Here is a 21,127-nt window from a genome sequence, read left to right as displayed (position 1 = left end):
GTTGCAGGCTTGGTCTTGGACTGTGTTATCATCCACCACATGTGTGGAGCACTGTTGCAGGCTTGGTCTTGGGCTGTGTTGTCATCCACCACATGTGTGGAGCACTGTTGCAGGCTTGGTCTTGGGCTGTGTTATCATCCACCACATGTGTGGAGCAGTGTTGCAGGCTTGGTCTTGGGCTGTGTTATCATCCACCACATGTGCTGAGCAGAGCTACAATCTGCTTCCTGTCAAGACTACACATTTAGTCCCCCTTGGAAAGACTTACAGCTGTAGACAAAATACCACTTATCTCTCTCCCCATGATTTCCAAACGAAGCTCTGAGTGCGTGAGAGCTCTTTGAGTGCCTGAGAGCTCAATCAATTCCCCAGAACTCATATCTCTTTACGCAACAGATGCAACAATAATACATTATACTCACTTAAATTATCCCCGTGTCTGTAATCCTGTTGGGTAACTGTAGCACTCTGTAATCCTGTTGGGTAACTGTAGCACTCTGTAATCCAATTCGTTGGCTGAGGTTCTCTATTGTGTGAGATGGTTTCATTCGAGAGGGAGGTCTCTAATCTGTAACAGGATGAACTTGGAGTTGAGACAGAGGTGAGGAGAGAACACTGAGGCACTGAGACACTGAGAACACTGAGACACTGAGACACTGAGACACTGAGAACACTGAGACACTGAGAACACTGAGACACTGAGACACTGAGACACTGAGACACTGAGACACTGAGACACTGAGACACTGAGACACTGAGAACACTGAGACACTGAGACACTGAGACACTGAGAACACTGAGACACTGAGAACACTGAGACACTGAGACACTGAGACACTGAGAACACTGAGACACTGAGACACTGAGACACTGAGAACACTGAGACACTGAGACACTGAGAACACTGAGACACTGAGACACTGAGACACTGAGAACACTGAGACACTGAGACACTGAGAACACTGAGACACTGAGACACTGAGAACACTGAGACACTGAGACACTGAGACACTGAGAACACTGAGACACTGAGACACTGAGACACTGAGACACTGAGACACTGAGAACACTGAGACACTGAGAACACTGAGACACTGAGACACTGAGACACTGAGAACACTGAGACACTGAGAACACTGAGACACTGAGACACTGAGACACTGAGAACACTGAGACACTGAGAACACTGAGACACTGAGAACACTGAGACACTGAGACACTGAGAACACTGAGACACTGAGACACTGAGACACTGAGAACACTGAGACACTGAGAACACTGAGACACTGAGACACTGAGACACTGAGACACTGAGAACACTGAGACACTGAGAACACTGAGACACTGAGACACTGAGACACTGAGACACTGAGAACACTGAGACACTGAGACACTGAGACACTGAGAACACTGAGACAGTGAGACACTGAGAACACTGAGACACTGAGACACTGAGAACACTGAGACACTGAGAGGATTGCACAGGAGAATTGCCTCCCCCTTGTGACTTACAATGTTGGTAAAGAATGTACCAGGGACGAGTCTGTTGTGTTCCCCTTGTTCCCAGCGGGGCGGCGAATTCTGGTGGTGGACACCATTAACACACCCATTAATGGTGTCTTTTGTTAATGCTGCCCCCTTAATGGGTGTCTTAATGCTGCCCCCTTAACGGTGTCTTTTGTTAATGCTGCCCCCTTAATGGGTGTCTTAATGCTGCCCCCTTAATGGGTGTCTTAATGCTGCCCCTTAATGGTGTCTTTTGTTAATGCTGCCCCCTTAATGGTGTCTTTTGTTAATGCTGCCCCCTTAATGGTGTCTTTTGTTAATGCTGCCCCCCATCATCATTAACAAAAGACACCCATTAAGGGGGCAGCATTAACAACAGGCACCATTAAGACACCCATTAAGGGATGCAGCATTAACAACAGACACCATTAACAGACCCATTAAGGGGGGCAGCATTAACAACAGGTAACCACACAGTATGGGAAGTGAGAACTGTCTGCCTCCTCTCTGACAGGTGTGTGTGTGATACCTGAAAGGCTTCACAGTACAGAGGTTGTCGACCTCTGATCTTCGTGTCGGTCTGTGAGAGCGAGGGGGGAGATAATCCTTGTGTTGGTGGTGATTACTGTCAGCGGGGGAGAGGGGGAGAGATGGGTAGTGATGGGGAAGATGGGGAGAGAGGAAGAAAAGGGGAAAAGTCTGGTGGGGAAAAGTCTAGGCAGCTGGGGCGATAAGGAGCTGTATAAGAGGCTTTCGGCATTTTATTGGTGCAGACTTCAAGAAGGGCAGGGAGGTTGCGGGGTTGGTGGGGTTGTACTCACCTAGTTGTGCTTGCGGGGGTTGAGCTCTGGCTCTTTGGTCCCGCCTCTCAACTGTCAATAACTGGTGTACAGGTTCCTGAGCCTACTGGGTTCTATCATATCTACATTTGAAACTGTGTATGGAGTCAGCCTCCACCACATCACTGCCTAATGCATTCCATTTACTAACTACTCTGACACTGATAAAGTTCTTTCTAATGTCTCTGTGGCTCATTTGGGTACTCAGCTTCCACCTGTGTCCCCTTGTGCGTATACCACCCGTGTTAAATAATCCATCCTTGTCTACCCTGTCAATTCCCCTGAGAATTTGTATGTGGTGATCATGTCTTCCCGGGCTCTTCTGTCTTCCAGCGACGTGTGCAGTTCCCTCAGCCTTTCCTCATAACTCATGCCTCTTAGTTCAGGAACTAGCCTAGTGGCAGACCTCTGAACTTTTTCCAGCTTTGTCTTGTGCTTGACAAGGTACGGGCTCCATGCTGGGGCCGCATACTCCAGGATTGGCCTTGCATACGTAGTATACAAGGTTCTGAAAGATTCCTTATACAGGTTTTTGAAGGCATTTCTGTTGTTAGCCAGCCTCGCATACGCCGCCGATGTTATTCTTTTGATGTGGGCTTCAGGAGACAGGTTTGGTGTGATATTAACTCCTAGATCTTTCTCTCTTTCCGTTTCGTGAAGGACTTCAACGCCCACTCGGTATCCAATGTCTGGCCTCCTATTTCCTCCACCTAGTTTCATTACCTTACACTTACTTGGGTTGAACTTTAGTAGCCATTTATTTAACCATTCCTTCAGTTTGTTTAGGTCATTTCATAGCATCATACTATCTTCCTCTGTCTTAATTCTCCTCATAATTTTTGCATCATCAGCAAACATTGAGAGGAACGAGTCTATTCCTTCTGGGAGATCATTTACATATATCAGGAACAGTATAGGTCCAATAACTGATCCCTGCGGGACTCCACTGGTGACGCCTCGCCACTCTGAGACCTCACCCCTCACAGTGACTCTCTGTCTTCTGTTGCTTAGGTACTTAGGTTGTGGGCCTGGTGGGTTGTGGGATTGGTCGGGTGGTGGCCCGGGTGGGGTTTGGGAGCTTAGTGTTCAAAGGGGTGAGAGGTTGTGAACACTCAGGGGTATGAGAGGGGGTGGGGGAGCACTGGGCAGGGGTATGAGCTTGAGTGTGAGGGGATGAGAGTTAATTTTTTTTTATTATTATTATTATTTTCTACCACAAACGTGGCCGCACATTTACAATGCTAACCAGCATATAAGAGATGAGAGATAATTGTAAGTCTGAGAATGCATTGGTTGCTGCAGGATATATAGAGCAGTGATTCAAGCATGACAGTTGTCATGAGGCTGGGAGAGGCAGGATTGAGGCTGTCATGAGGCCGTGACAGGCGGGATACCAACTGACATGACACTGGGGAAGGGGAGATTAAGAGAAGCATGAAATGGCTCACACCCTTACTAATATTATCTCTATTTTGTATATATCTTACATTCCAGACAAGAGGTAACTTCTTGAAGAGGTCGAGAAGAAAATCTGTAGGATATCAGCAAACTCTGTAGGCCTATACAGAGCCTTCTGAAACATCATATTCTGTGAATTTTATTTTTGTAATTTATCTTGTGTCCGCCTATATTCCCTCTGTGTTTCATTCATTTTGCTTATTCTAATGTTTTCTTTACATTCTAACTTACTTCTTCCCAACTACATAGACTCACTGGCCAACATAATCTGAATTTTCAAGGGGATTCCAACCCCCAGCGACGGTGGCTTGTCTTCAATTACGGGACAGTGTTGTTTATGTCGGTTGTTGGGTCGTTAAGCTGCTTCTTCCCCCCCCCCCTCCCCCTCCCCCTTGTTTTAACCCCCCTTCCCCCCCCCCCCCTTTCAGGAGCGGCAGTTGCAGGTACACCGCTCGTCTCGTCGTGTTCTATTGCCATTAAGCCCAGGAGCTATGGTCCAATATTTACATTTGCCTCTCGCTACACCCAGACTTTGTTACCGAGATCAGTAGTAGTGGAAATTGGGACAAAACGGTTATGTTTCTGTTCCGGGGGATAGACGACTTTTGGCTCCGGTTAGGAGACCGGGAACTTTGGCCTTCTCATAGCTCATGCCGAACACATGTATATACGCGAGTCCGGCTCTCTCGATTTGCAATTATATAAACAAAACTAATTATTTTCCCTAACTTTAAACATACGAACCGAAGCATTCCACCTAACCTATCGAGGCCGATGCATAGAAAACGTCAGTATTACCATCTTCTTGAGATGATTTCGGGGCTTTAGTGTCCCCGCGGCCCGGTCCTCGACCAGGCCTCCACCCCCAGGAAGCAGCCCGTGACAGCTGACTAACACCCAGGTACCTATTTTACTGCTAGGTAATAGGGGCATAGGGTGAAAGAAACTCTGTCCATTGTTTCTCGCCGGCGCCTGGGATCGAACCCAGGACCACAGGATCACAAATCCAGCGTGCTGTCCACTCGGCCGACCGGCTCGACCATGCTTTAATTTTTAGTAATACGTTCATTTTTTCAGCGGATTGGTCGATTCCGTACCAAAAAAAATGTGACGGGTAGGATGTGCCACACGGAAAGCGTAACGGTAACACAGTTCAGTCACGTGACGCAAAACACACACTCACTTGTTTACGCCTCTCATCCCTGGCCTTAATACTGTAAAATGGATTGCTGGCATGCCCAAACAGCCTTGTTTATGGGGGCGATTGGGTAATCAGAGGTTGGCTCAGCCCTAAAGTTACTGGGCCACGAGTCAGCAGGGAACCGCCCCCAGGCGAGGCTGGGCCGCGGCGACCTCAACTCAAAAATTAACTGCCTGAGAAGACTAATTATAATTTTCATCAAGAGATGGCGCAGGCAAGGTGTGTCGGCCATATTGCCTGTTTAGGGCGCGGAGGGTTCAGGGGGGACGGGTAATAATGTGTGTGAAGCAGGGGAAAATAGGCGTGATGCAAGGGGGGAGGAAGGGGTGACGCAAGGAGGAAGGTGTGACGCAAGGGGGGGAAGGGAGGGAATTATCAGGAGAAAGCGCCAAGCCCTTACGACTATATAGCACTGGAAGGGGTCAGGATAAGGATTTGGGATGGGACAGGGGGAAAGGAATGGTGCCCCAACCACTTGTGAACGGTCGGGGGATTGAACGCCGACCTTTATGAAGCGAGACCGTCGCTCTACCGTCCAGCCCAAGTGGTTGGGCATGTGGGGAGGGGGGGGGGGGGGAAGCAATCATCATTTTTTTCCTGTACACGTTCTTCGAAACTGTTAATTAATAGTTTTGACTTCCAGCACATAGCCTTCTGTTCTATAGGTGCAATAAATTAAACTGCAGAAAGCTCCTGTATGCTCATACAAGGCAGCTCCTGTCTAACCTACGCTTGAAACAACCTTGTGAATCTTACTGACTTGTTTTTGCCCCGGACAGGATCCGCTAAATAATTTTATATCCAGGATCTCTATTGGTGCAGAGGTTAGAGTAGTGAAGGAACAGTGCCCAATCGTTACGGCGTGCCCAATACGCGAACCCAGATCATTTGGTTTGCAAGGCGCGCTGGGGGAGGCACTATGACCACCACGCAAAAGGTTGTTATTTAAGTTCCTATGACAACTCGTAGCCTGGTGGATAGCGCGCAGGACTCGTAATTCTGTGGCGCGGGTTCGATTCCCGCACGAGGCAGAAACAAATGGGCAAAGTTTCTTTAACCCTGAATGCCCCTGTTACCTAGCAGTAAATAGGTACCTGGGAGTTAGTCAGCTGTCACGGGCTGCTTCCTGGGGGTGGAGGCCTGGTCGAGGACCGGGCCGCGGGGACACTAAAAAAGCCCCGAAATCATCTCAAGATAAATCTTAAGAAGACAATATTAGATCTAATATTTATATTTAATATCTGATATTTAGATCCATTATAGCTCTTCTAGTTTAATAACTAATCGTATTCACAATTCATGTTTGTTAAATTAATATATATAAATATATATATATATATATATATATATATATATATATATATATATATATATATATATATATATATATATATATATATATATATATATATCTTATACGTCTAGTATCGATACCTGAAGTATCTTGTATGTCTCAATCATAGCTCCTTTGGGTCTTCATTTTCAAGAGTTATGAAGGTAATTTACTGTAGCCATTGGGCCCCAACCCTCTTAATAAATTCTCGGATCAGATTAATTGATCATTGTGCCGCAGGCGGCTCGTTTATTATGCACCCCATACTCACCCTGTGAGCGGAAGCGCAAAAAGGATTACAGAGGGTACAAAAGATCAAGTTTGTGACTAACCTTAGTTCTTATCAAAGTTTTCACTTGTCTGGTAGGAAGGTTCAAGTACTTGAGCTGAATGAACAAATCCACAAGGGGCCGTGACGAGGATTCGAACCTGCGTCCGAGAGCATCCCAGACCCCTTCCTTAATCGACTGTACTGAATATTTTCTCCGTTTTTCTAATGTTGGTCATTAGCTCAGGAACTATTTGTCACGTTTACAAGGCAGGAGTTACCATCCTTGAACCACCAATGTAGATGTACTCGTCTGGCTGTGTTTCTAGAGTTAAATATCATCTAATGGCGATTTTCTGATCTTTTGTAAGCTCAGTGCAATGATGCCGTGTACTCACCTAGTTGTACTCACCTAGTTGTGTTTGCGGGGGTTGAGCTCTGGCTCTTTGATCCCGCCTCTCAACCGTCAATCAACAGGTGTACAGATTCCTGAGCCTATCGGGCTCTGTCATATCTACATTTGAAACTGTGTATGTATGATTCGTGTGTGTGTGTGTGCGTGTGTGTGTGTGTGTGTGTATGTGTGTGTGTGTGTGTGTGTGTGTGTGTGTGTGTACTCACCTAATTGTGCTTGCGGGGGTTGAGCTCTGGCTCTTTGATCCCGCCTCTCAACCGTCAATCAACTGGTGTACAGGTTCCTGAGCCTACTGGGCTCTATCATATCTACATTTGAAACTGTGTATGTGTGTGTATGTACACTACGAAACTGTGTGTGTGTGTGTGTGTGTGTGTGTGTGTGTGTGTGTGCGTGCGTGTGTGTGTGTGCGTGCGCACCGGGTTGCGTGTACGTGAGTCATGCGCACATGGGAACAATGCTGTACCTACACATGCAAGAATCTTCTTTTATATCCTTCCCTGATTTAATTTGTTTTACAACAAAAGCAACTACCATATTAGTCCCGGGGGGGGGGGAGGGGGGAGGGGGGTATAGGGGGGGGAGGGGGGGGGGAGGGGGGGTTGGGGGGATGGGGGGGGGGGGTTACTTGCACGGGAACGCAAGTCTGAAAAAAAGGCTAACAAAAAAACCAGCCTTGAAACAAAAATCTAGATACAGGAGTTAGAATACAGCAATCTAGATACAACAGTCCAAATACAATAGCCTGAACATATTAATGTGAACACGATAAATCACATATACAACTCTCCTGAGAACAATAGCCTCAATACAGTAACAAGAGGGAACCTGTCTTTGATACAGCAGGCTGAATACAACAGCTTGGATATAACGACTAGAAACAAATAGGCTTGAATACAGCTATATAAATACAAAGGCCTGAATACAGCCTTAATACAAAGGCCTGAATACAGCCTTGTGAATGCAAAGGCCTGAATACAGCCTTGTGGATACAAAAGCCTGAATACAGCCTTGTGAATACAAATGCTTGAATACAGCCTTGTGAATACAAAGGCCTGAATACAGCCTTGTGAATACAAAGGCCTGAATACAGCCTTGTGAATACAAAGGCCTGAATACAGCCTTGTGAATACAAAGGCCTGAATACAGCCTTGTGAATACAAAGGCCTGAATACAGCCTTGTGAATACAAAAAGCCCTTATCAAATATGCTTTCATACGAATTCGAACAAATCAAAGAATATTTGATACCAGTTCGAACACGTATCAAAGCATATTTGATGCGAATTCGAAAACGTATCAAAGAATATTTGATACGGGTTCGAACACGTATCAAAGAATATTTGATACGGGTTCGAACACGTATCAAAGCGTATTTGATACGGGTTCGAACACGTATCAAAGCATATTTGATACGAATTCGAACACGTATCAAAGCATATTTGATACGAATTCGAACACGTATCAAAGCATAATTGATTCAGGTTCGAACACGTATCAAAGCATAATTGATTCAGGTTCGAACACGTATCAAAGCATATTTGATACGGGTTCGAACACGTATCAAAGCATATGTGTGGCGAATTCGAACAAGGCAGAGAGACACGCGTCAGGAAATGTCTCCAGTGCGGTCTATCGAGGAATATTCTTTTCGCATATATATTTTTCTGATAGTAATCTTTTATTTTTATGGTAATATTATTTTTGCCTGTTGCGTCTTCCCTGGTCTGATGTTTGACCATTTGCATATTGAGTGGAGATACCATCACCACCACCATATTGGCTTGGTGATACAACATTTGCATACTGTGTGTGTGTGTGTGTGTGGGGGGGGTGTGTGTGTGTGGGGGGTGTGTGGGGTGGGTGTGTGTGTGTGTGTGTGTGTGTGTGTGTGTGTGTGTGTGGGGGGTGTGTGTGTGTGTGTGTGTGTGTGTGTGTGTGTGTGTGTGTGGTGTGTGTGGGGTGTGTGTGTGTGTGTGTGTGTGTGGGGGGGTGTGTGTGTGGGGGGGGGTGTGTGTGATGTGTGTGTGTGTGCGTGTGTGTGTGTGTGTGGGGTGTGTGTGTGTGTGTGTGTGTGTGTGTGTGTGTGTGTGTGTGGTGTGTGTGTGTGTGTGGGGGGGGGGGTGTGTGTACGTGTGTATGTGTGTGTGTGTGTGTGTGTGTATGTATGTGTGTGTGTGTACTCACCTATTTGTACTCACCTATTTGTGCTTGCGGGGGTTGAGCCTTGGCTCTTTAGTCCCGCCTCTCAACTGTCAATCAACAGGTGTACAGGTTCCTGAGCCTATTGGGCTCTTATCATATCTACACTTGAAACTGTGTATGGAGTCAGCCTCCACCACATCACTGCCTAATGCATTCCATTTATTAACTACTCTGACACTGAAAAAGTGCCTTCTAATGTCCCTGTGGCTCATGTGGGTACTCAGTCTCCACCTGTGTCCCCTTGTTCGCGTCCCACCAGTGTGTGTGTGTGTGTGTGTGTGTGTGTGTGTGTGTGTGTGTGGTGTGTGTGTGTGTGTGTGTGTGTGTGTGTGTGTGTGTGTGTGTGTGTGTGTGTGTGTGTGTGTGTGTGTGTTTAAATTAAAAAAATAACTCATAGTTTATCATTTCATAAGCAAAAAATGTGAAAAATATATAAATTACAAAAAAAATTGGCTTATTAGGCAAATCGGGCCTTGCATAGTAGGCCGAGTATTGTGATATATATATATATATATATATATATATATATATATATATATATATATATATATATATATATATATATATATTATTAAATATGACCGAAAAAGTAAGATTAATAATTCTAACACGAATTTTCTCAATCTTTCGTACATTTCTTTTCACTGTTGGAGGTAAATCAAAAATCAATTCTCCAAAATTCATTTTTATTTCTAGTCTGACGCGACACGAGCGCGTTTCGTAAAACTTATTACATTTTCAAAGACTTTAGTTTTCAAATACACAACTGAATTGAACTTACGCATCTCCGACTTTGTTTATATCTGCATTTGAGAGACGTGGATGGGGTGAGGTGGCATTAATAGGGTATTAATTTCATCAACACAAGACAGAACAAGAGGTGGCATTAATAGGGTATTAATTTCATCAACACAAGACAGAACACGAAACAATGGGTATTGAATAGAAGTGATTGTAGAAAGCCTATTGGTCCATATTTCTTGATGCTTCTATATTGGAGCGGAGTCTTGAGGTGGGTAGAATATAGTTCTGCATTAATTGGCTGTTGATTGCTGGTGTTGACTTCTTGATGTGTAGTGCCTCGCAAACGTCAAGCCGCCTGCTATCGCTGTATCTATCGATGATTTCTGTGTTGTTTACTAGGATTTCTCTGGCGATGGTTTGGTTGTGGGAAGAGATTATATGTTCCTTAATGGAGCCCTGTTGCTTATGCATCGTTAAACGCCTAGAAAGAGATGTTGTTGTCTTGCCTATATACTGGGTTTTTTGGAGCTTACAGTCCCCAAGAGGGCATTTGAAGGCATAGACGACGTTAGTCTCTTTTAAAGCGTTCTGTTTTGTGTCTGGAGAGTTTCTCATGAGTAGGCTGGCCGTTTTTCTGGTTTTATAGTAAATCGTCAGTTGTATCCTCTGATTTTTGTCTGTAGGGATAACGTTTCTATTAACAATATCTTTCAGGACCCTTTCCTCCGTTTTATGAGCTGTGGAAAAGAAGTTCCTGTAAAATAGTCTAATAGGGGGTATAGGTGTTGTGTTAGTTGTCTCTTCAGAGGTTGCATGGCGTTTCACTTTCCTTCTTATGATGTCTTCGACGAAACCATTGGAGAAGCCGTTGTTGACTAGGACCTGCCTTACCCTACAGAGTTCTTCGTCGACTTGCTTCCATTCTGAGTTGTGGCTGAGAGCACGGTCGACATATGCGTTAACAACACTCCTCTTGTACCTGTCTGGGCAGTCGCTGTTGGCATTTAGGCACATTCCTATGTTCGTTTCCTTAGTGTAGACTGCAGTGTGGAAACCTCCGCTCTTTTCCATGACTGTTACATCTAGAAAGGGCAGCTTCCCATCCTTTTCCATCTCGTAAGTGAAACGCAGCACGGAACTCTGCTCAAATGCCTCCTTCAGCTCCTGCAGATGTCTGACATCAGGTACCTGTGTAAAAATGTCATTTTTACACAGGTACCTGATGCCAATGGATGTATTCAACATTCCTCTCTCACTTTTGCTAGTTTTCACTCATCTTTCTCATTTATGTCCACCAGTTTTTTTTCTGTAGTTTCTTAAACATTTAAAATTTTTGTCATTTCTAAATTTATCTTATGTTTGTGTAGGTAATTCTGTCTCTATTTTCACTGCCTTTCTTGTCCCTGTCTGTAATTATTCTTCCATTATCTTTTCACATCTGTTTATTTCTTTATCTGTATCCTGCAGCATTTAATTCATGCTTTTATGCAACCCCGCTTTCTTCTGCATCAGTTCATGCTGTACTCCTTACTTGTTGTCCTTCAGTCGACAGCATTGTGTCTGAGGACAATGCTGCCCTCAGCATCCCTACTTTATGCCATCTAGTCATCTTCTTCCACCTGCATAAGTCACTTTCTCTCACCTGCATGTCACTTTCTCTCACCTGCGTAAGTCACTTTCTTCCACCTGCATAAGTCACTTTCTCTCACCTGCATAAGTCACTTTCTTCCACCTGCATAAGTCACTTTCTTCCACCTGCATAAGTCACTTTCTCTCACCTGCATAAGGCACTTTCTCCCATCTGCATAAGTCACTTTCTCCCACCTACATACGTCACTTTCTCCCACCTACATACGTCACTTTCTCCCACCTACATACGTCACTTTCTCCCACCTGCATAAGTCACTTTCTCCCACCTGCATAAGTCACTTTCTCCCACCTGCATAAGTCACTTTCTTCCACCTGCATACGTCACTTTCTTCCATCTGCATAAGTCACTTTCTTCCACCTGCATAAGTCACTTTCTCCCACCTGCATAAGTCACTTTCTCCCACCTGCATAAGTCACTTTCTCCCACCTGCATAAGTCACTTTCTCTCACCTGCATAAGTCACTTTCTTCCACCTGCATCAGTCACTTTCTCCCACCTACATAAGTCACTTTCTTCCACCTGCATAAGTCACTTTCTTCCACCTGCATAAGTCACTTTCTTCCACCTTTTCTCACCTGTATAAAGCATCACTGTATCGATACAGACGCTGCTGTAACCCAGCATGTTACAGGAATGCCATTTCTTAAACTCCCTTCGACCTGGCATACCTGTATGAAATGCCCTACATCTCCCATGCCCACAAGAGGGGCATCAACACTATTTCACTTGAAAAGGCTGTCTCTTCTGGCTATCTTGAGGTTATCTTGAGATGATTTCGGGGCTTTTCTTTTTAGTGTCCCCGCGGCCCGGTCCTCGACCAGGCCTCCACCCCCAGGAAGCAGCCCGTGACAGCTGACTAACTCCCAGGTACCTATTTACTGCTAGGTAACAGAGCTATATCATTATATTTACCAGTTGTTGGAGTTAATATTGACAGAGATAGCTGCCAAGTGGATACATTATCCATCAGTGCCTTTGATATAGTCGTTGAATTGATATCATTAGCGTTCATGTTGAATAGATATCATTAGCGTTGATGTTGAATTGATATCATTAGCGTTGATGTTGAATAGATATCATTAGCGTTGATGTTGAATAGATATCATTAGCGTTGATGTTGAATAGATATCATTAGCGTTGATGTTGAATAGATATCATTAGCGTTGATGTTGAATAGATATCATTAGCGTTGATGTTGAATTGATATCATTAGCGTTGATGTTGAATAGATATCATTAGCGTTGATGTTGAATAGATATCATTAGCGTTGATGTTGAATTGATATCATTAGCGTTGATGTTGAATAGATATCATTAGCGTTGATGTTGAATAGATATCATTAGCGTTGATGTTGAATTGATATCATTAGCGTTGATGTTGAATAGATATCATTAGCGTTGATGTTGAATTGATATCATTAGCGTTGATGTTGAATTGATATCATTAGCGTTGATGTTGAATTGATATCATTAGCGTTGATGTTGAATTGATATCATTAGCGTTGATGTTGAATTGATATCATTAGCGTTAATAGAATAAGGTATGTATGGCTGCGGATGTTGAAAGGGATGGTTTGTTCTGTATTGTTCTTGATGTTATAAGTTGTTCTTGATGTGTATTGTTCTTAAGATAGTTAAGTTAGCTTAAGTTATAAGTGTCCCTTTGAACAAAATGTACTTTGATATTTAATGTGGTGTTCTTATGCTAAATTAAAAACAAAAAATGCACTTCTTCCACCTCTCTTATGCCCTGTTCAACCACTTGGGCTGGACGGTAGAGCGACGGTCTCGCTTCATGCAGGTCGGCGTTCAATCCCCCTGACCGTCCACAAGTGGTTTGGGCACCATTCCTTCTACCCCCGTTCCATCCCAAATCCTTATCCTGACCCCTTCCAAATGCTATATAGTCGTAATGGCTTGGTGCTTTCCCCCTGATAATTCTTTCTCTCTCTCGCTGCGTTATATCGTCAGTGACGCATTGCTCGGCACGTCTAACGTATCATTATTGACGTCACAGACGTTCGACGTCGTTTACGTCGACGTCACGGGGTTTAGCGTCGTTATGGGGGTCCCTGGAGCACGCGTTCAATCTTAGAGGGAGCCGGTCGGCCGAGCGGACAGCACGCTGGACTTGTGATCCTGTGGTCCCGGGTTCGATCCCGGGCGCCGGCGAGAAACAATGGGCAGAGTTTCTTTCATCCTATGCCCTAGTTACCTAGCAGTAAAATAGGTACCTAGGTGTTAGTCAGCTGTCACGGGCTGCTTCCTGGGGGTGGAGGCCTGGTCGAGGACCGGGCCGCGGGGACACTAAAGTCCCAAAATCATCTCAAGATAACCTCAAGATTGTCGGGTTGAATAATGTATTTAACCACGAAGGAGAATTGAAATGACCTGAGCGCTTTCTCCTGTTAATCCTCCCGTCATTAAGAGTACAATCAATGAAGATTGATGATTGATGAAGATTAAGCCACCCAAGAGGTGGCACGGGCATGAATAGCCCGTAAGTGGTAGATTTTTTTTGGAGTGAATGTATACTGTGTGTGTTCTGAGGTCGCATTTATATCGTCAGGCTGCTATCGCGGGGGAGGATACTGTTTGACAGTCTTTATGAGGGTCTCCAGCTGCTGGACAGTCTTTATGAGGGTCTCCAGCTGCTGGACCGTCTTTATGAGGGTCTCCAGCTGCTGGACAGTCTTTATGACGGTCTCCAGCTGCTGGACAGTCTTTATGACGGTCTCCAGCTGCTGGACAGTCTTTATGAGGGTCTCCAGCTGCTGGACAGTCTTTATGAGGGTCTCCAGCTGCTGGACAGTCTTTATGAGGGTCTCCAGCTGCTGGACAGTCTTTATGACGGTCTCCAGCTGCTGGACAGTCTTTATGAGGGTCTCCAGCTGCTGGACAGTCTTTATGAGGGTCTCCAGCTGCTGGACAGTCTTTATGAGGGTCTCCAGCTGCTGGACAGTCTTTATGAGGGTCTCCAGCTGCTGGACAGTCTTTATGAGGGTCTCCAGCTGCTGGACAGTCTTTATGAGGGTGTCCAGCTGCTGGACAGTCTTTATGAGGGTCTCCAACTGCTGGACAGTCTTTATGAGGGTGTCCAGCTGCTGGACAGTCTTTATGACTAGAAGGATAACAGTGTTGATGGCTTCAGGGTTGTTACTGCAAGATTCAGGGACTCTTAAAGCTCTTCTAAGGTCATTGGTTGCTTCACATTCCAGGAGATAGTGAAGTAGTGGCTTCTCTGTGATTGACAGAAGATTGGCAATCACTTTTCTGTGATTGGCAGAAGATGCATTCTCTCTGTCGGGGTTCACCAATCTCCCAGTTGCATCTGTAACCTAGACGAAGTCTATATAACCGATCTGCTATTTATCCAGATCCCTCTGGATTCCTTTCTGGGATATTTATCCTGTTTTACTAAGTTTCTAATTCCTCTTATTGGTGGTACCTTATGCAGTAGGATTTGAAAAACTTTCCCCCGATTTTAAGAACCTTAGTATCAATTTGGTGTTCAAGAATAGTACGATCAAGTCCAATTTAATACAAATTTCCCCCTGGTACAGCAGGTTGTGTGTATTCAATTCTCTGCAATGATTGTGAGTGTGTGTGTACCTTGGACAAACTGGAAAATACTTATATATGTATATATGTATATATATATATATATATATATATATATATGTCGTACCTAGTAGCCAGAACTCACTTCTCAGCCTACTATTCAAGGCCCGATTTGCCTAATAAGCCAAATTTTCCTGAATTAATATATTTACTATAATTTTTTTCTTATGAAATGATAAAGCTACCCTTTTCTCTATGTATGAGGTCAATTTTTTTTTATTGGAGTTAAAATTAACGTAGATATATGACCGAACCTAACCAACCCTACCTAACCTAACCTAACCTATATTTATAGGTAAGGTTAGGTTAGGTAGCCAAAAAAAGCTAGGTTAGGTTAGGTTAGGTAGGTTAGGTAGACGAAAAAACATTAATTCATGAAAACTTGGCTTATTAGGCAAATCGGGCCTTGAATAGTAGGCTGAGAAGTGCGTTCTGGCTATTAGGTACGACATATATATATATATATATATATATATATATATATATATATATATATATATATATATATATATATATATATATATATATATATATATATATATACTGTTTACAATCCCAGGCTGGAAAGGCTCTTGGAAGCCTCAGAGATAATCGACTCTATCCTCTTCCAGCTCCAAATTAGGTTTGCATCCTGAACGGAAAATCCGGCTCCTTTCTGGGCCTTTAAAACTTCTTTCCCAGTGACTCTCTCTCTCTCTCTCTCTCTCTCTCTCTCTCTCTCTCTCTCTCTCTCTCTCTCTCTCTCTCTCTCTCCTTTCGGACATCGGTCCATCGAAATGGAAGAGATACAAGCACACACACACACACACACACACACACACACGTGAGACTGTGCGACAGAAAATACTTTTAAGCTCACCATCAGTTATCGTTCCAGGAAGACATAATTTGGTCTTGTGATAGCTGGTAATGGAAGTACATTCCACGTCTTTAGGAAGGGTGATATGGGACAGGACAAGATAACATCTTGTGGAACAGAGGATGAAACATTGTAGCGGTTGTCGATTACTTGACTTCCTATTAAACAGGATTAGGTTTCTGTGGAACAGGATTAATTTCTGGTGTCAGAGGATCAACTCCTTGTGGAATAAGATCAAATTCCAGTGGGACAAGACTATCTTCCAGTGGCACAAGACCAACTTCCAGTAGCACAAGACCAACTTCCAGTAGCACAAGACCATCTTCCAGAGTCACAAGACCATCTTCCAGTAGCACAAGACCATTTTCCAGTAGCACAAAATCATCTTCCAGTGGCACAAGACCATCTTCCAGTGGCACAAGACCATCTTCCAGTGGCATAAGACCAACTTCCAGTGGCACAAGACCATCTTCCAGTGGCACAAGACCATCTTTCAGTGGCACAAGACCATCTTCCAGTGGCACAAGACCATCTTCCAGTGGCACAAGACAATCTTCCAGTAGCACAAGACTATCTTCCAGTGACACAAATCCATCTTCCAGTGACACAAATCCATCTTCCAGTGACACAAATCCATCTTCCAGTGACACAAATCCATCTTTCAGTGGCACAAGACCATCTTCCAGTGGCACAAGACCATCTTCCAGTGGCACAAGACAATCTTCCAGTAGCACAAGACTATCTTCCAGTGACACAAATCCATCTTCCAGTGACACAAATCCATCTTCCAGTGACACAAAACCATCTTCCAGTGACACAAATCCATCTTCCAGTGACACAAATCCATCTTCCAGTGGTACAAGACAATCTTCCAGTAGCACAAGACAATCTTCCAGTGACACAAATCCATCTTTCAGTGGCACAAGACCATCTTCCAGTGGCACAAGACCATCTTCCAGTGGCACAAGACAATCTTCCAGTAGCACAAGACTATCTTCCAGTGACACAAATCCATCTTCCAGTGACACAAATCCATCTTCCAGTGACACAAAACCATCTTCCAGTGACACAAATCCATCTTCCAGTGACACAAAACCATCTTCCAGTGACACAAATCCATCTTCCAGTGACACAAATCCATCTTCCAGTGACACAAATCCATCTTCCAGTGACAAATCCATCTTCCAGTGACAAATCCATCTTCCAGTGGTACAAGACAATCTTCCAGTAGCACAAGACAATCTTCCAGTGACACAAATCCATCTTCCAGTAGCACAAGACCATCTTCCAGTGACACAAATCCATCTTCCAGTGACACAAATCCATCTTCCAGTGACACAAATCCATCTCCCAGTGACACAAATCCATCTTCCAGTGACACAAATCCATCTTCCAGTGGCACAAATCCATCTTCCAGTGGCACAAATCCATCTTCCAGTGGTACAAGACAATCTTCCAGTAGCACAAGACAATCTTCCAGTGACACAAATCCATCTTCCAGTAGCACAAGACCATCTTCCAGTGACACAAATCCATCTTCCAGTGACACAAATCCATCTTCCAGTGACACAAATCCATCTCCCAGTGACACAAATCCATTTTCCAGTGACACAAATCCATCTTCCAGTGGCACAAATCCATCTTCCAGTGGTACAAGACAATCTTCCAGTAGCACAAGACCATCTTCCAGTGACACAAATCCATCTTCCAGTGGTACAAGACAATCTTCCAGTAGCACAAGACCATCTTCCAGTGACACAAATCCATCTTCCAGTGGTACAAGACAATCTTCCAGTAGCACAAGACCATCTTCCAGTGACACAAATCCATCTTCCAGTGACACAAATCCATCTCCCAGTGACACAAATCCATCTTCCAGTGACACAAATCCATCTTCCAGTGGCACAAATCCATCTTCCAGTGGTACAAGACAATCTTCCAGTGACACAAATCCATCTTCCAGTAGCACAAGACCATCTTCCAGTAGCACAAGACCATCTTCCAGTGACACAAATCCATCTTCCAGTGACACAAATCCATCTTCCAGTGACACAAATCCATCTTCCAGTGACACAAATCCATCTTCCAGTGACACAAATCCATCTCCCAGTGACACAAATCCATCTTCCAGTAGCACAAGACCATCTTCCAGTGACACAAATCCATCTTCCAATGACACAAATCCATCTTCCAGTGACACAAATCCATCTTCCAGTGACACAAATCCATCTTCCAATGACACAAATCCATCTTCCAGTGACACAAATCCATCTTCCAGTGACACAAATCCATCTTCCAGCCAAGGTATAACAAATCTAAACAAACCATCACACGAAACCTCATCGTTCCAGGCGATGGTTAACGTTTAAAACAAAAATTCTTTTCGCCAAAAGAAATTTATTTTACCCGCGGTGATACGTGTTTGACAAAGAAGATGCTACATGCTTTGCAAGAAGAGATGTTCACTTTCTTAGCATCTCCTTAGCGGAAATTGCCAAACCGTTCTTCTGGAAGACAACTAGGAAGCCCCCCAGATGCGGGTCCCGTCGTCTTGGTGATGAAAACAGATGCGAAATCTATTTCACGAAGCAGAAAATCTAGAATTGTGAATTTTGTTTATCTAAAGGATGTCATTCTTTCCCTCTCTCTCTCTCTCTCTCTCTCTCTCTCTCTCTCTCTCTCTCTCTCTCTCTCTCTCTCTCTCTCTCTCTCTCTCTCTCTCTCTCTCTCTCTCTCGCTCTCTTATGTTCTTGGGATTCTGTGTTACATTGAGATTGTATCTCTTGAATTGGGTGTGATAAAGGGGAGATACCTGTATATAGCCATGATGAGACATAGACTCACCTCTACATAGCCATGATGAGACATAGACTCACCTCTACATAGCCATAATGAGACACAGACTCATCTCTATATAGCCATGATGAGACACAGACTTACCTGTATATGGGTGTAGTGAGGTGGTCCCTGAACCACAGGAGAAGGTAGACAGAGTCAACAGGGGGATGAGATACCTCACAGGGCAGTGCCGCCGAGCCGCCCCACACTCCTGTCACTGCTACCACCGGTACTGTCCAAAAGAGATACTGGCGTCACTATAATAGATAACTGGAAAGTAGATAATTATCTCTGTCGAGACAGAATGACCTTTAAATAGACGCAAGTTTGATCCCACCACATTGCCTCAATGAGGTTTTTTATTGATATTTGAACCTTTAAACGTCATTGATCGCGTATAATCAGGAATAGCTGATCGTTGAGATTCGTTAAGTCAGTGATCACGTATGATCAGGATTAGCTGATCAATAAGATTTGTAAAGTCAGTAAGCATAATTGACTAAAGATAAGCAGATATTGAGCTTTATTATACCGAGGAATAAGGCCCATAAAATAGCCAAGAAATAAGAAATAAGCCATAAATAAGGGAATAAGAAATATATCTGAAAAACAAATAAAGAACAGGAATAGGCTTCAAATTGCCTAAGCTGTTCTATTCCTTTGTGATGTATTTTATAGTCCCAATAAACGTAGTTTCAATGGTTGCAATAGTTCGTTCCTGGTAATTAATCTCAACTGTGAATGATTTAGCTTTTTGGGTTAACAGCGAGCTCGTTTCTTAGCGAACGACGAGGCTTTTCAAGAACTTAAGTTCATTTTGACATAGACTTTGAGCCAGAGATTATTATGATTCAAAGTATATTATTACTGTGATTAAATGGCTATAGCTTAATCAGCCATTAGATTGGAGGAAGAGGGGTAGTTTTTGTCATTTGTTATGTCTTAATTACTTAAGGCATAGTAATTAATTGCTTAATTACTTAATGACTTGAAATGCCTCATTAGGTGGTTGTTTGGTTCTATGTGGATGATGCCTAGGTGCTTCGTTACCTGGGAGATGCGTCCCAGCATTTAATCTATGAGATAAGTCCCAGCATCATTTAATCTCTGAGATGAGTCCCACCATCATTTAATCTCTGAGAGAAGTCATAGCATCATTTAATCTCTGAGATGAGTTCCAGCATCATTTAATCTCTGAGATGAATCCCAGCATCATTTAATCTCTGAGAAGAGTCCCAGCATCATTTAATCTCTGAGTCCCAACATCATTTAATCTCTGAGTCCCAGCATCATTTAATCTCTGAGAAGAGTCCCAGCATCATTTAATCTCTGAGTCCCAACATCATTTAATCTCTGAGATGAGTCCCAGCAGCATTTAATCTCTGAGATGACTCCCAGCATCATTTAATCTCTGAGATAAACTCACATGTTGGTAAAGCAACTTCGGATGCTGTTTCAGGGAGATCTGCTCGGTATCAAGCCATTCTTAGTTTCTGGGTTTGTGGGTTTCTGGGTTTGTGGGTTTCTGGGTTTGTGGGTTTCTGGGTTTGTGGGTTTCTGGGTTTGTGGGTTTCTGGGTTTGTGGGTTTCTGGGTTTGTGGGTTTCTGGGTTTGTGAGTTTCTGGGTTTCTGGGTTTCTGGGTTTCTGGGTTTCTGGGTTTGTGGGTTTGTGGGTTTGTGGGTTTCTGGGTTTGTGGGTTTCTGGGTTTCTGGGTTTCTGGGTTTGTGGGTTTCTGGGTTTGTGGGTTTCTGGGTTTGTGGGTTTCTGGGTTTGTGGGTTTCTGGGTTTGTGGGTTTCTGGGTTTCTGGGTTTCTGGGTTTCTGGGTTTGTGGGTTTCTGGGTTTGTGGGTTTGTGGGTTTCTGGGTTTCTGGGTTTGTGGGTTTCTGGGTTTGTGGGTTTCTGGGTTTCTGGGTTTGTGGGTTTCTGGGTTTGTGGGTTTGTGGGTTTCTGGGTTTGTGGTGTCTAGCTTTGTCTAGTATTTGCTATTTCTGTGTTTTTCATCTGTTTATATTTTATATATAAATCACACTTTAAGTTATAAATCTTAACATAATCATTTACACATCCAAATATATAATCTTAAAAAAAATATATTGGTAATTTTCTAGTTCTCTTAATCAATAATAATAATAATAATTTTGATAAATTAGTAAATTATAATTAATCACTGGCCAAAAAATCAGATAGCAA

The 21,127-nt window shown here is 43.7% G+C and overlaps 1 protein-coding gene across 1 annotated transcript in view; it reads right to left on the bottom strand.

Moving 5' to 3' along the window:
* LOC123768282 (protein turtle homolog A) overlaps positions 1-21,127 on the bottom strand; it is a 110,657-nt gene that overhangs the window by 86,288 nt on the left and 3,242 nt on the right. Inside the window, exon 2 of the mRNA XM_069307128.1 lies at positions 19,038-19,167. Coding sequence (XP_069163229.1) covers positions 19,038-19,167 — 130 coding nt within the window. The remainder of the gene's footprint in view (positions 1-19,037; positions 19,168-21,127) is intronic.

This window comes from Procambarus clarkii, chromosome 59 (genome assembly GCF_040958095.1).
Source record: "Procambarus clarkii isolate CNS0578487 chromosome 59, FALCON_Pclarkii_2.0, whole genome shotgun sequence".
In the NCBI taxonomy this organism is placed as follows: Eukaryota; Metazoa; Arthropoda; class Malacostraca; order Decapoda; family Cambaridae; genus Procambarus; species Procambarus clarkii.
The sequence above is the reverse complement of the archived record's forward strand: the minus strand, read 5'-3'. Positions and strand labels throughout refer to the sequence as shown.